The sequence below is a fragment of the Scardinius erythrophthalmus genome (assembly GCF_964197995.2).
Source record: "Scardinius erythrophthalmus genome assembly, chromosome: 12".
Lineage (NCBI taxonomy): Eukaryota > Metazoa > Chordata > Actinopteri > Cypriniformes > Leuciscidae > Scardinius > Scardinius erythrophthalmus.
Window position 1 is genome coordinate 19,318,626 of NC_138232.1, and position 17,057 is coordinate 19,335,682.

Genomic DNA, 17,057 nt, shown 5'->3' on the forward strand with positions numbered 1-17,057 from the left:
TATTTTGTTCCTACGGGACAAACAAACAATAAATAGACAAGGACAAAGGCACAAAAATTGACACTGTGTTGTTCCCTCGAAAGGGAATCAACCTTTATACACATACATTTGGAAAGAGGCTAGCTTTTTTCGACGAATGTCCAAAGTAAAGATAAAGAGTACATTTAATACACTTTTGTTAACAGTCTAGACACAAAGATAAAGCATTTAACCTGCATTTGAAATCTGATTGAAATATATTAATATGTAAACAATATGATTTGCACACTAAATCAACAGAAACTCCAGCACTATTGGCATATTTTGAAATGCTCATGACAGACGCATCCGCACCTCACAACGACTGGCTGCCACACAATGTTTCTACCAGACATTTGCATTTCTCAACTTTTAGATGCTCTTGACTGCTCTCAACACTTTCTCCAATCTGCTGTCAGTTCCACAATGCCCTGCGTGGTTGTTTCGCACAGTTACAATGAATTGAAAAGCAATAGAATGTTACATATGGTGCTTTAATCACTAGCAAAAGTGTCTGAATTTAGTATTTGGCAAATTATTAAATTTTTTGTAGGATTTCCTGCACTGCTATTGAAAAGCGATCATTTTTTCATTAAGTTATTGAATTTGTCAATAATAGCATGCAAACAGTGTAATCTGTGTAGTCCAATTCACTAAAGAATGACTGAACTGAATTTATTCTTTTGAATGAATCTGACAAAAAGAAATTTATCAGTTTGAATTAGCTTAATGACTCACTAATTCAGTTAAAGGGATGTTTGAAAGTACATTTGACTCACTCAAAAATAATAACTTTCAGTTAAATCCATTTCAGTCTGAGAACTGATACAGTATTATTTGTAATTTGTAAGGTTTGCGAGACTGAAATGGCTAACTTTATATGACAATGTGCAGCTAAAGAGAAACCTTAACAGCAGAGTTTAATTTGAATAAACTGTATTTTACCTAACAAAAAATAAATAAATAAATAAATAAATAAATAAATAAATAGACAAATAGATTTGTTTTTGTTGGGAATGAAGTTATGACAAATTATGGTGCTGCTAAAATAAATCCATTAGGAGAAACTGCTTTGTGCTTCAATATGCTTTAATACTTGGGTGAATAAACATTAACAAAGCATTTTGTCATTTAATTCTCTCACTCTGTTCCAAAACCTAGGCTGCATTTAAGTAAAAAAAAAAATGTATTGTGCATGCATTGTGGTCTGTGGATCTGCCTGAAATGTACATGTTGAGTAGACTCGCTCTCTCTGTCCAAATCGAGGGGTCGAGGGTCTGTCCAAATAAACTTCCCTTGTCCACTTGACGAAGTTTAACGCACTTAAAAATGGTGGTGGGGATTACCCCAAGAGGAAGTACTTAGTGAAATTTGCGTCTTAAAAGTGGAGTTAAACTCAGCCCTAGTGTGCTGCCTCGTCGGCAACTGCCTCGACAGCTGGTTACTAAGCATTCTAACTGAAATGGAATCTCAATGGCAGATTTGGAATGTGACACATAAGCTGGAACTCCATTTGTCATAATGATAGCTCCTCTCACATGAAAGTGACATGAGAAGAACTAAAAACAAATATAGATAACACACAAATTTTGGCTAAAATAGTCTCTAATTGTTATTTGAAACAAGCCAATCGCAATGCATGATAGGACTGCATTATTTTTAGAAGATATATTTAATGCCACCTTAGAATTTGGACAAAAAACAAAAGGTATATTAGGAGGTGCTTAATTTTTGGAATAGCCTTCATGTCAAGAGTGTGCCTATGATGCTGTCTACAGAAGCAGCTCACTAGATTTTGAAATGAAGATTCTGTGTCTTGTCTGCTCCCTGGTTGTGCTGAGCAGAAAACAGTCACACTCCAGTGCACCGTGTTGAGTGGCAACTCAGTCAGGCAGGACAGCAGAGTTCTCTCAATGGACCCTAGTAGCATGTCCAAATCTCACATATGCAGCCAATGCATGTTCCCCTTGTCTTGTGTGGACTTTAATGTTATTTCCTGTTCTGTGCCATGTTTTGTAGTCATTTGTAGTTTTTCTTGTTTATTAGTTCATGATTGTTCCCAGGTGTGTCTTGTTCACCAATCTCCCCTTGAGTGTATTTATACCCAAGTGTTTCTCATGTTCTTTGTCTGGTGTTGTCCTTAGTGGATGTTTTGTTTTACCCTGTGTTTGGATTTACTCTGGTTTTTGCCTGTCCCCTGGATGTTTTTGTGTCATAAACTGCCATACTGCACTTGGATCCTCCTCTTCCTTGTTTCTGAAACACTCCACGTTACAGAACACCAGACCACCTGACCACAGATGAATCCAGCAGTCACCCTGGTCCGACTACGCCAAGGGACTCACTCACTCGAGGACCACATCCAAGACTTTTTGAACATTGCAAACATACTGACCTCCTGGACTTGGCTTTGATTTCTTTTGCTATGGATTCAACCAGTTACAACCCAAACTCATCCATGATGGTCCTCGAGTGTCACTGAGTGAGTTCCTGGATTATGCCCTTCGGGTAAGCGGCTCTGCTTTTACTGTGGGTGTCGTGGAGGAGGAACATGACAGTCACACTGTACCCGCCACACCAGAGTCTCGTCCCGTCCTGCCGCAGTCTCCAGGCCCACTTCCTCTCCATGGATCCGGCCCTCCATCCCTTTCCCATTCCACCTCTGCTCCACCACCCTCCTGGACTTTTTTTTTTATTTTTTATTTGGAGTGTCTGGAATCCACACCTCTGTCATGATGTGTGGACTTTTGTTATTTCCTGTTCTGTGCCATGTTTTGTAGTCCTTTTGTAGCTTTTCTTGTTGATTAGTTCATGATTGTTCCCAGGTGTGTCTTGTTCGCCAATCTTGAGTGTGTAGATACCCAAGTGTTTCTCATGTTCTTTGTCTGGTGTTGTCCTTAGTGGATGTTTCTGGTTTTTGCCTGTCCCCTGTTGCCTGGACGTTTTTGTTATTTAGTTAATAAACTGCCATAATGCACTTGGATCCTCCTCTTCCTTGTTTCTGAAACACTCCACGTTACACAAACCGCCATCATAGCAAAACAACTACAAACTCAGCAAGTCAAGCTAATTTTTGACAGGCAGTCAATGCTCTTCCTTTTCATTTGCTTAATTCTCTTCTAAATTTGTTGCTCTGTTTCTTGCCCACACTTTTTTTTTTGTACTCAAATCAATTATAAGATAAAGTTGGAAAGAAAAACTATGCTAGAACCAGGGCAGAATGTGTCATTCTGGAATTTTCTGGATGACTTAAAGCCCCAGTGAAACATGTAGTGTGTGTTTAATACAGCTGACTGTTCAGCCCTTTCTGATGAAAAGTCTCACAGGCCCTACTAAAGAAAAAAGAACTGAAACCTCCTGCTGTGCTTCTCCTCTCTCTCTCTCTCTCTCTCTCTCTCTCTCTCTCTCTCTCTCTCTCTCTCTCTCTCTCTCTCTCTCTCTCTCTCTCTCTCTCTCTCTCTCTCTCTCTCTCTCTCTCTCTCTCTCTCTCTCTCTCTCTCTCTCTCTCTCTCTCTCTCTCTCTCTCTCTCTCTCAATATATATATATATAATAATTTCAACAGCTATTAGTTTTAAAGGGGCAAAAAATAGACTTTTCCCCCATCTGCAGCAATGAGTTCTACAATAAAATGTTTCTGGAATTTTACTCATGACCAAGCAAAGTCATATTTACCAAAAGTTGGCAGGTGGAACGTAAGGAGATGGCCGAAAATATGGTTTTGTTGAGTTGTTTACATTTTGTTGGGCACAACCTAACACATTTTGGTTTTGGCTCAATTATTAAGAAAATAATTAAGTTAGATTAATCTTTTTTTTTACACAAACAACATACACATCTCTGCTACAAATGAACACTTAAAGTTTTTTTTCTAGGACCTAGCATTTTCGTACAGTTGCACTGAAAGTGACAGAAGTGCAAATGTTACAGCTTACCCCATATGCGGGGTTAATTGTAACAGACAGAGGGGTTAGTTGTAACACTTGTGTGTAACACACATACTTCAGTACTATTTTATCTGTATAGTTTTATATTGTTTGTGCAACTGTATAGATAGATATACATACATACATACATCCATCCCTCATCCAATCATCCTATTATGGATCAATATCATGGATAGAGATATAGGAAAGGGCTACAGTTTTGCAATAAATAAATAAATAAAATCATCAAATATTGTAATTGAAATTGAATTATATTTGTGTGTGGCAGCTGCATGCAAAATTATTATTATTAATAATAATAACAGTAATAATAATAAAAACGAGCTTAAGATCCAATTTTAAAGGGTTTATTGCATGAAAAACATTCTTAATAAATAAACAAGTGATCAATGCATAGTAAACAAATGTGAAAAAAATCATACTTTTTTAAATTTAAATTCCATCATTGTTTGTGAAAGTCCAACAAAGTTAAATGTGGCAGAATAAATATATAAATAAATACTCAAACCAAAATTTGTGTGGGTCCCCTGTTTTCATTTCATTATCGTTACACACTTGGCGGCTTAGTTGTAACACTGTGCTACAACTAACCCCGCTGTGTAAAAAACTATAAGGTTATAAAAAACAGGAACTAGCAGCACAAAACTAAGCCAAAACAGAACATAAACGTAACAGTAGTCTCCCCCTCCCGGAAGGCGCGTCCTGGCAACGTAACTGAATATCCAACAGTGGAGGGAAGGAGGGGGCTTTGGAGGAGGACAAGGGGTTTTGCAAAGAGTAACAGGAGGAGATGACGGCAGGAGAAACCATGGGGGAGAAGAAGGTGGGAGGAGCCAGGGCGGAGACAGGAGGAGGATCCAAAGCCCAGCCAGGACGAATGCACACGGCTGAGCTGAAGGGATTGAGGACTGAGGTGTAGCCAGGGGCCTGGAATCGCATGGCGAGACTAGGGGGACATCAAACCAAGGCAGAGCCAGAGGGACGAGGGAGCCCGGCAGAGCCAGTAGGATGATGGTCCACGATGGAGATGAGGATGCATGGAGCCAAGGTGGAACCGATGGGTCGGAGGGCGGAGATGGAGTCCGGGGCTCTGAGGCCAGAGCCCGAGCTGGGGGATCATCACACCAAGGCGGAGCTGGGGACTGAGAGGCCCAAGGCAGATCCAAACCATTGTATGGTGCCACTGAAGGAGGAGCTGAGGAGTTAACGCGAGCCAGTGGAGGTGGGGGAGTGGGACGCTGGGTGGGACCATCTGAGATGCAGGAATCTCTGGGCGGGCCCATCTGAGACGCAGGAAACTTTTGGATCTGGTGGGCCCAGCGGAGACGCAGGAAACTCTTGGATCTGGTGGGGCCAGTGGAGACACCGGAAACTCTTGGATCTGGTGGGGCCAGTGGAGACGCAGGAAACTCTTGGATCTGGTGGGGCCAGCGGAGACGCTGGAAACTCTTGGATCTGGTGGGGCCAGCGGAGACGCTGGAAACTCTTGGATCTGGTGGGGCCAGCGGAGACGCAGGAAACTCTTGGATCTGGTGGGGCCAGCGGAGACGCAGGAAACTCTTGGATCTGGTGGGGCCAGCGGAGATGCAGGAAACTCTTGGATCTGGTGGGGCCAGCGGAGACGCAGGAAACTCTTGGATCTGGTGGGGCCAGCGGAGACGCAGGAAACTCTTGGATCTGGTGGGGCCAGCGGAGACGCAGGAAACTCTTGGATCTGGTGGGCCCAGCGGAGACGCAGGAAACTCTTGGATCTGGTGGGGCCAGTGGAGACGCCGGAAACTCTTGGATCTGGTGGGGCCAGTGGAGACGCAGGAAACTCTTGGATCTGGTGGGGCCAGCGGAGACGCTGGAAACTCTTGGATCTGGTGGGGCCAGCGGAGACGCTGGAAACTCTTGGATCTGGTGGGGCCAGCAGAGACGCAGGAAACTCTTGGATCTGGTGGGGCCAGCGGAGACGCAGGAAACTCTTGGATCTGGTGGGGCCAGCGGAGACGCAGGAAACTCTTGGATCTGGTGGGCCCAGCGGAGACGCAGGAAACTCTTGGATCTGGTGGGGCCAGTGGAGACGCCGGAAACTCTTGGATCTGGTGGGGCCAGTGGAGACGCAGGAAACTCTTGGATCTGGTGGGGCCAGCGGAGACGCTGGAAACTCTTGGATCTGGTGGGGCCAGCGGAGACGCTGGAAACTCTTGGATCTGGTGGGGCCAGCGGAGACGCAGGAAACTCTTGGATCTGGTGGGGCCAGCGGAGACGCAGGAAACTCTTGGATCTGGTGGGGCCAGCGGAGATGCAGGAAACTCTTGGATCTGGTGGGGCCAGCGGAGATGCTGGAAACTCTTGGATCTGGTGGGGCCAGTGGAGACGCAGGAAACTCTTGGATCTGGTGGGGCCAGGGGAGACGCAGGAAACTCTTGGATCTGGTGGGGCCAGCGGAGACGCAGGAAACTCTTGGATCTGGTGGGGCCAGCGGAGACGCAGGAAACTCTTGGATCTGGTGGGGCCAGCGGAGATGCAGGAAACTCTTGGATCTGGTGGGGCCAGCGGAGATGCTGGAAACTCTTGGATCTGGTGGGGCCAGGGGAGACGCAGGAAACTCTTGGATCTGGTGGGGCCAGCGGAGACGCTGGAAACTCTTGGATCTGGTGGGGCCAGTGGAGACGCAGGAAACTCTTGGATCTGGTGGGGCCAGCGGAGAGGCTGGAAACTCTTGGATCTGGTGGGGCCAGGGGAGACGCAGGAAACTCTTGGATCTGGTGGGGCCAGCGGAGACGCAGGAAACTCTTGGATCTGGTGGGGCCAGTGGAGACGCAGGAAACTCTTGGATCTGGTGGGGCCAGCGGAGACGCTGGAAACTCTTGGATCTGGTGGGGCCAGAGGAGACGCTGGAAACTCTTGGATCTGGTGGGGCCAGCGGAGACGCAAGAGACTTGGAGCTGGTTGGGACCAGCAGAGGAGACAGGACTTGGGAATAGGAGGGAACCTGGCTAAATGAATAACCCAACAATTGTTTAATTTCTTTATAAGAAATTCTAGGAGAAGAGCGGATACATGAATATAACTGAGAACACATAACTGATATACGACAGAGCAACCTCTGAGCAAAGCAATTTTCCTCTGGGCTATTTTGTTATGATTCTTTGATGGTTTTATATATCATCAACATAAATTGCAAGCAACAATTTCGGAAGAATGACTTTTATTTTCCAAATAGAGTATCTGGTAGCTGAGGTCTAAAGGGAAAAACAGGAGCTTTTGTTCTAAATGGTAATTTTCTGCTCACATTTCTCTCCAAATGCTGATTTAACAACGACTCAGACAGCGATGAATCCACATCAGGTGGAAAGGCATAAATATGCAGATGTGTCTCTCTCATTTTGCATAGAGAAGAAGACTGACAGATGATAGGAGTCGGGGGTGATGCTCTCTGCTCTTCTGGCATATGTTATCATGAAAGCCCACTGCCAGACATCTTAAGGTCAGTCTCAATGTTGAGGATCAGCTTGATTTGAACTTATTCAAGAATATGCAAATTAGAAAAGAGCTAGTATCCCTTCCTCTCTCCGGTGTAACCGTAGAGAGTAACAGCTCATTAAGATGCCTTTTACTTCTCAAAGGTGACACTGATGAGGCAATATATTTTATTCATATGCAGATGACAAAAGGAACTGTTTGGTTTCAGTCAGATTCAATTGTCATCAATGAACCTCCTTAAACAATGAATATGACAGCATGGCCACAGTCATTGGTCTGAAACAAGATTCTGGAATCTCAGCTTCACTGAATGCCTGTGATCCCTCCTGCGTTTGAGGAATAGATTTGACAATGAAAATAGTTCAAGTTGATGTGTGACATTTCTCAATTGTAAAGAATTTTCTCCTATCCCAGTTTAATGTGATGAAACAACTAAAAGTAAAAGGTTTATTTTCTAAGAAGGCTATTCAAAATACATAGCATGACCTACAGAAAAGTATGGGGTCTGTTAGATTTTTTAATGTTATTGAAAGCAGTCTTATATGCTCACAAAGACTGCATTTATGTGATCACCAATACAGAAAAAAGTAATATTGTGAAATATTATTATAATTTGATATAATTGTTTTCTATTGTAATGTATTTATGTTTTGTATGTATTTTTATGTATATTAATGTATTGTAATGTATTTTGTGTTTTTATGCGTAATTTATTAATGTGATGCAAAGCTGAATTTTCAGCAGTCGTTACTCCAGTCTTCAGTGCCACATGGTCCTTCCGAAATCATTCTAATATGCTGATTTTGCTGCTTAAGGAACATTTATTATATTCATTATATTACATGTTGAATACAGTTGTGCTGTTACTTTTGTGGAAACTGATATTTTTTCCAGGATTTTTTGATGAATAGAAAGTTCAAAAGAACAGCATTTATTTGAAATAGCAATCTTTTGTAGCATTATAAATTCCTTTACTGTCACTTTTGATCAACTTAATGCATACTTGCTGAATAAAAGTACTTCTTAAAAAAACCTACTTTCCCCAAACTTTTGACTTTATATAATATAATTTAGATTTATATAATATAGTGGGGCTTTGAGCTATATTTATCTTCCAGAACAGTGGTCACTATGGTCACTATGTGATGCTGGTGGAGGAAAATATTTTCTGACTTGCCCCAAAGTGGCTACAGCATATTTAGATCTGGTGACTGTGCAGGCCATGGGAGATGTTCAACTCAACTTTCATGTTCATCAGTGTGTGCATTTGTGCATTATCATGCAGATACATGGCACTCCCTTCAGGGTACAATGATTGAACCATTAGGTGTACATGGTCTTCCAGAATGGTTTGGTAGTCCTTTGCAGTGATGCGCCCTTCAAGCACAGTAGGGAATGCCATGATACTGAAGCCCAAAACATCACTGATTCACCCCTGTGCTTCACTCTGGGCAAGCAACAGTCCGGGTGTTAATACTCTTTGGGGCTTCTCCACATCGTAACTCCCACGGATGTGGGAAAGACAGTGAAGGTGGACTCAGAGAACAATACATGTTTCAAATTGTCCACAGCCCAAGATTTACACTGTTGGCACCAATGAAACCGACATTTGGCATTGGCACGAGAGACCAAAGGTTTGGCTATAGCAGCCCAACCATGAATATTGACTGTGGACTGTGAACTGTGAAGCTCAACAGTTTTGGTGGAAACAGGAGAGTCAAGGTGCGCATTTAATTCAGCAGTGAGTTGGGCAGCTGTTTTATAGCTCTTATATGTCTCCCATTATGTTGTGTGGATTGCAATATTTTATGTACAGCTGTGCTATTGCTCTGCTAATTCAACCTTCACACTCTGCTCATACTGATGGAATGTAAAATCAGTGAAGATTGGCCAAGCATATATAGGCATGAAACCTCCAACACTACTGTATATTGGCTTTTGTATTAATGTTGTGTTTATTTGGTTTTGGAAAAACATTGATCCGTGTAGAAGTAAAAGTTAAACTGTCATGTGGTGTAACCAAGCAAAAATGTGAGCGTGCACTCCTTAATCATTATTTTCAAAAAAGTTATTGTTCAAGGTAGAAAATATTTTTTTGTACATTATAAATGTATAAAATCTTTTGTGGAGTTGCACCACATTACATGTTACAGCTTGAACTATACTTGCGTTGCTCTATAAAGATCAAATTATCTGACAATTTAAAAGACTTCATCCTTATCATAAAAGATGTGTATTCGAGGTAGTGAATAATTACAGTTTATTACATAATTTTTTGTTACATTATTATCTTAATTTATATTTGAACAAATGAATAGATTCTGACAAAAAAAAAATGCATCAGGTCATTAACTCAGATATAATATCTCTTTACAATAGGTCTATACAGAAACATCTGTTTACAATGGGTAAACACAAATCAGTTTAGTAAGAACAAACACATGGTGTGAAACAGCGCTCTGGATTTGAGATTCCAGAATCTATCATCTCGTCAGAAAGCACAACACAGTCTGTTCACAAAGCACTCATGTAATCGTATTACAGTTTGACACTAGCAGCGCAGCATGCTTAGTTTGGTGTATGACACTAACATCGTATTATCGTTACACACATTGTGAGAGTGAAAATCAGGGGGCTGGTTAGAGCTTAACTCCAAATTCAGTGTTTCTTTCAATATTAAGCTATTGGTACAGTGTCAGTGTGGATGAAAACTGTAAGGGTCAATTATTTAATTGTTTACACAGCACATATGTATAACAAAACATTAACAATAGATTGGATAAATAACAAATATTAATCCATATTTGTTTGCTGAAGAGGTTTTCTTTTGGCATAGAAATGTAAAAAAAAAAATACTCTATGTCCTACTAAACTTTAAATGCAGAGCCCACAATTGGTGGTGCAACAGAATGGAGAGGATATAAGAGAGAGAGAAAGGCTATATCAAGGCCAGAGAGACTTCAGAGAGCTTTCATCATGCATATGTCTCAGACGGTTGAAGTATTGTGACAGGTAGAACCTGTAGTGCACTAAAGCTGCGACTCAGCTCAAACACAAAGACATCTAAATAGACACAAGCCAACAGAGCATTTCAGCCTGAAAAAACACAACACTTTCACATCATTTCAACGTCCTTCAGGTTTTATGGGTTATAAACCATGCAGATAAGTGGAATGGAAACATTCCATGTTAATACAGATGTCTTAGACATTTGGACAGAACAGTACTGTGACAGAATGCCATAGACTCATGGGTGATTTTTCAATGAAGGGCACTTTGGACTACTTGAAATACTCTTGACGACTTGGAGAAAAGTCAATTGTCCTCTAAAATCCTTGGTGTGACGGTAATGACAGCATTATTAGGAACAGTGATTCTTTGTTATGAAACACTGAAAACTGTACACAATAATACTAAATTAATTCATGCAACAATGATCCGAGTAATCGCATCACAAAGCAGAAATGGCATCCAAGATGTCTATTAAGGACCTACTGAATTGACTTGAAACACACAGCGTTATTCAATGTGTTGGCGTAATTTTCACTGAAACAGGAAGACAGGGTGGGACATATGGAGTAGCTCCTCCCCTTTTTAAAAATGGCCGCGTTTTGCTTATATCTTAAGTTTGGGAAATTTGGCATTTAGCAGCTTATGACAGCCACAGTCAGCCACAGTAGATTTCCCATTTAGAACTTAAAGGGGTCATATAATGGTACATGGACTTTTACAAGTTGATTGTACTGAAATGTGTGTAGGCAGTGCCTGTACACAACCATCATAAAATGATAAAAATTCATCCAGTGTTTTTTTTTTTATCTTCTTATGTTTTCCCCTCTCTCAAATCAAGCCGTTCGACCGTGTGATGTCACACGGTCGGACGCCCCTCCCACGATTGTTGATTGACAGCAGCGTTTCAACACAGACCCGCCCTCGCTCGTGAGCGAGCTGTCAATCATAGTCCGCGCGTCATTGTTGATACGCTGGAGCACTGTCTATGAGCAGAATGGCGTCTCGATTGTGGTGTTCTGTTCTTGGGTGTAATAACGAACACAGCAGTCATTTTGATGTTCCTAAATCCGTACAGCTGAAGACGCAGTGGCTGAGTTTGTTTTCGAAGGGAATATTCCCCACGATCAACGTCAATGCTTTCATGTTTGCGCGAATCATTTCACACACCAGACTATTTTACAAACGAGGGTCAGTATAAAGCTGGTTTTGCTAAGAAGCTGCTCCTGAAAAAAGGATCGGTACCAACTATTCGTGTTCCTGCTGCACCTCCAGAAGAAGAAGTGAGTGTAACGTTTTATTAACCTTTATATTAATATTTATATTAATCTTTGAAAAATCGCTTGCTGCACGCTTCACGATGAATGCGGCTGTTTACACTCAGGGTACATTACGGCATGTTTTCTATGTGCGACGTTCTCAATATAATTCATAATCCCACGTTTATAATGAACAACGCCTTATGGTTATTGTGTTATTAAAACTGTGTACGCACAGAACAGAGGGGCGGGGTGAGCAAAGCTCATTATCATTTAAAGACGCATGCACTTAAACGGCGTGCTGAAAACAGAGCTGTTTTTGACCAGGTAAAATGAGTGTTTTCTTACAATACTAATGAGAAATTTTAATTAAAGTATATTACAAACTTTTAATTTAGACCCTAAAGAATCATATTAGCTTGTACAAAAATGGCATTATATGACCCCTTTAATATGAAACTGTTACTAAAGCAAAACAGTGAACATAATCATGCTGAGGATGTGTAGTTTGAAAAGTGTGTAATGTAATGTTATCTCTTCTACTCTTCAGTGCTGTTTCTAATGCCAAGTCTGTCTAACCATTTCTCCACCCTTTCGCTTTAAAATATAGCATTCTGTGTAGAATTCAAATGGGTCTGATACATTTTGTGGTCTACGCCGACTCGTGCATATGATCCGCTCTGTGCTATCATGTTTCTGGACTGGAGCAGAATTTGTGCGCGCTGCGGCGGTTCGCGTGACACTAACGTGAAACCAGGCATAATTCTCCCCAATGGAAAGCATATTTACTCTGTCTGAATTGTTTCCTATCCCCTATTTAGTGCACTATGTGCCATTCACCATATAGAAAATAGTAATTGTGTGACCGGTTTCAGCTGCAGCTTCAGCATCTATTTGGGGGCGGGGCCCTTTAGATTCTTGAGAGCATTTGACTGGACAGAAAATCTGATGAAAAGGAAAAGCTCACTCCGACTTGTAAACACCTTCAAACTACCATCGGTCTGTGGCGATTACGTAATAGGTAGGTGTGTGCTGAGGCTCCACCTACTTTGACGTGGAAATTTTCTCTGGCTCATTTCATTTGTTCAGACCGTCAAGGTCAGACGCAAGTAAAAGCAAGAACACACTCGAGAACAAGGAAGTTCAAATTTTAAAGTCGTGATGAAAAATAATACAAATATATCTTTTTATGTATTGTGATGTACAGTATATCAAAGTGTAACATTATTGAAAAAGTTCAAAATGTAGGGTGGACACTTGGTTCTATCCATAGGTTGTTGATTGGATTTTAAAATGTTGGTGTAAAATGAATGTAAAGTACAGTCAATTGTGGATTCAATAATTGAGAGAAGTCTGTTGTTTGCACAGGATGATGGAGTTATGACATTTTCATAAAACATTACAAGGTAAGAAAAAAAAATAACATTCATGAATAAATCGAATTTTCATTGCATGATGACTTTAAAAATCATCCTAGGGGATAAAAATAGTTCCTGTAATTAAACAATCACCCATTTACATATACAAGCAAATCAGTCTCACAGATGGATTCCTTTCCGCTATACTCGCTTTCTCACAGGTTTAATTGAAAAATATGAACCTCATCATATAGACGACACTTTGATGTTTCAAACAGCATGCTTTTTTCCACCAACACATTATTCAACAACAACAGTATATCTATATGTCTGTAGAGTGCTTCCGCTGAATCTACATCTGGCTCACCATTCACCAAGAGTTTCACTGAACAGTATAGATAAAATCAGTTCCTATGAAAGTGACCGTACATGTTTATTCATCTCTGCTGCTGCTGATTCAGAGTAGATTGGAGATGAATATAAGGGAGATGAATAATAAAATTTCGCAAAGCATTTATGTGAATCAATAACCACACAACATTACAATAATGTTGAACATTTATAATCAATTTGAAAGAATTGTCCTCACAACTGAAAGACTGAACTTGGCCCATTGTGTTTTATGAAGATTGTGCGAAATGACTCTTTGATGTTGCACAATAAGGGGAGGAATTCTTTGAGCTCTCTGAGTGACGGAATGACAAGGACGTCAAGCGGTCCGCCAGCTGCCTACCTGATATGTGTTGTCAAAGCTGTCGTACATGAAGCGTGTGATCAGGGAAGTCTTCCCCACTGTAAGAGAACAAAGAGAAGAGAAACATTAAAATAGAAGCCATTTGAAAGCAGACGGCAACTGAGGAAGCCAGTGAAGCCTGCCTGGGCTTACTGGATTGATTTGCAAGCCGTGGGCTGCCAACTGTGCTAATTGAAACCTCTGCCAAGAGATCTAATCATTCAATAGGAGACTTATCCAGAAGGTCGTCAGTGAATTTATGGAACCATTGAAAATCATTGCATTAGGACTAGGGCAGAGTTACCATCCTAAACCATCTCAGTCTTAGATTTGAAAGATTAAAAAGGATTTCTTTTGTGTAAGAATAGACTCGATTTGTCATCGGCTGTCATATGAGACATTGAAATTGCTACATTTTCCAGGGCACCACATAACGGTGTTTTATTTTCACATCTACATAAAATGAATGTAATATCCTCATTCTTTTTTTGAAGCCCCAAGCAATACATTTTTTATTAAAAAGGTAGATTATTTAGATTTTTACTTCTATTGGGGTAGGTTTATTAAATCTAGGGTAGAAAACGGTTTAAAATAACAGCATCACAGAACCTAAACTCAGACTGCAATAAAAACATCAGCACAACTTCATCTGCCCTGCTGACCTGAGATTCCCCTGAGAAAAAAGAGAAAAACACAAGAAAATATACCTGAGTAGATAAAAGGATGAATTTACCCACATCCACACACAGAAAATAACTCTGAGCTACAGATCAAACAAAGGAGAGAGCAGGATTTCTCATGGCTGAGAAGTCTTTGCAGCAAGTAGACTGGAGGCTGCAGGTCACAAGTCATTTAAATGCTAATTCTCCCTAAGACACTGATCTGTCCCCGTTTAAAAGAGAGGAGGATCTAAATTAATGGGGCTCATAAAGCTTTATCTAATGCTTTTGAGTAAATACTGAATTATGGTTTGGGCAATGCCCCTTTCCCTCCCCATTTAACAAACCATAATTATTGAGTGCACACTAAACCGTTGGATGGAAGATAACCAGCCATCCCTGCTATAGCCGACGCTGAGAGGCAGCCGCTAAAGCACAACGTCACATACATAAACCATCAGCTCCTACTGCAGTGAGACCAGTGGGAATAAAACATCCACTTAGATTTGCTTTGCTAAAGCAGCAAATGTGAGTTGAAATATTGGACATTTTATTTTTTTCTATAGGATTCTCAATACAACAGTTAGGGGCGGTACAATTTTTTTTCCAGTCTTGTCTTTAGTGTCAGTCTTTAGTGTCACATGATCCTCAGAAATCATTCTAATATGCTGATTTGATGCTCAAAAAACATTTCTTATTGTTTTTGTGCCGTTTCATATTTTTGTGAAACTGAGCTAAATTGTTTTATTTGATTAACAGAAAGTTCAAAAGAACTGTATTTATTTGAAATAGATTTTTTTAGCAGCAAGTTTTCACTGTCACTTTTGATCAAATCAATGAATTCTTGCTGAAAAAGGGTATTCATTTCTTTCAAAAAACAAACAAAAATATTTCTGACCCCAAACTTTTGAAACAGTAGTGTACAGACATCAGTTTATAGCAAATAATCTTTTCCATTCTGCTATCTTTCTCCTTTAGAATCCACCAAAACGAACAGCTCAAGCTCTGTTACTAATAGATAGAGTGGTGGGCATCTAATTTTAGTCCTGATAAATATTTAATATCATGTCATTTAGCAGAGCAGAGGGCATCCGACATTTTTCAGTTAATAACTTATGCCAGACACCAAAGCAATAGCTGGACACAGGACTTAGTGCTTAGCCCTTACTGTGATAGATTGGATTTGGTGCTTTGACTCCACTAAGAGCGCCCATTAGATGCACAATCAGATAATGGATACAGGATAAGGAAACGGGAAGGAAGAGACTTAAATAACTAAAGTATGTTGAAAAATATAAGGGTACGCAGGCAGATTAATGGGAGAAGCTACAGATAGAATAGATTAGACATTTAATTTTGTCTTAAATGAAACACCACATATATACCACTAAAGGTACATTACACAGACTGATCAATCACAGTGTGCCTCATACAGTACATACATTTACACAGAAATTACACTACCGTTTAAAAGTTCAGGAACAGTACGATTTTTTTGAAAGAAATTTAAAAAAATGTTTAGGATTAAATTGGTCAAAAGTGACAATAAAAAGCTTTACACTGTTAAAAAAGATTTCTATTTCAAACCAATGCTGTTCTTTTAAACTTTCTATTCATCAAAGAATCCTGAAAAAGTTACAGTTTCCACAAAAATGATGATCATAATAAATGTTTCTTGAACACTAAATCAGCATATTAGAATAATTTCTGAAGGATCATGTGACACTGAAGACTGGATTAATGATGCTGAAAATATAGCTTTGATCACAGGAATAAATGACATTCTAAAATATATTAAAATAGAAAACAGTTTTTTTAATGTAATAATGTCAAAATATTTCTGTTTTTACTGTATTTTTTAATAAAATACAGTAACTGAAACAAATGCAAAATGATAAATGGTAGATGTACACTTGAAGAAATAAGGAAAAATTAATAGTACAAAATTAATGTTTTAAATATTAAATATAGAAGCATGAAATCAATGAAAATGAAAATGTTAAATGATAAAACATTACAAATAACACATTATAAATAATTGTGTAATAAAATATACTCCATTATGGCAACTGCTGAGGCTGCTCTGATGCTGCATTTCATTTACACAAAACTAAAGCAGCATCAGACCACCCCAGTATGCTGTCACACATTTTGAAACCATGAAACCAAGTAAATTAATTGAATTTGTATTATATGTTGCATACACATGCAATGTCTAAAATAAACACTTGACAAGCAAAATGTAAGTAAAAAAATGGCTTTGGCAACAGCAATAAAATACAACATTATAAGTCAAACTATGAGAAAGATATTCTGACTCTCGCTGATATAAGTGATGTGTGTGATTCAAATGAAAAAAATTAAAAAAAAAAAATTCTACTAAATCTACTAAAGAAAATTGTGTGCAACATTAACATTTTTCTACAGAACTGCTTGTGATGACACGTGCAAAATATTAATTGCATAGCCACACCACAATGTCTCTAGACATTTTTGTGACAGGTGCAGTTTATGAGAAACAGACTACCTCACCTCAAGTGACACAATGACCTGTTATATTTGTATGATATTTTTCATTATAAATAAGTCTAAAGCTGATGATACA

At 39.8% G+C, this 17,057-nt stretch overlaps 1 protein-coding gene across 1 annotated transcript in view; it reads right to left on the bottom strand.

Annotated features, from left to right (window-relative positions):
* rab6ba (RAB6B, member RAS oncogene family a) overlaps nt 1–13,846 on the bottom strand; it is a 50,250-nt gene extending 36,404 nt beyond the window's left edge. Inside the window, exon 1 of the mRNA XM_081380618.1 lies at nt 13,794–13,846. Coding sequence (XP_081236744.1) covers nt 13,794–13,823 — 30 coding nt within the window. The 5' untranslated portion in view covers nt 13,824–13,846. The remainder of the gene's footprint in view (nt 1–13,793) is intronic.
* Between the last annotated feature and the right edge of the window lie 3,211 nt (nt 13,847–17,057).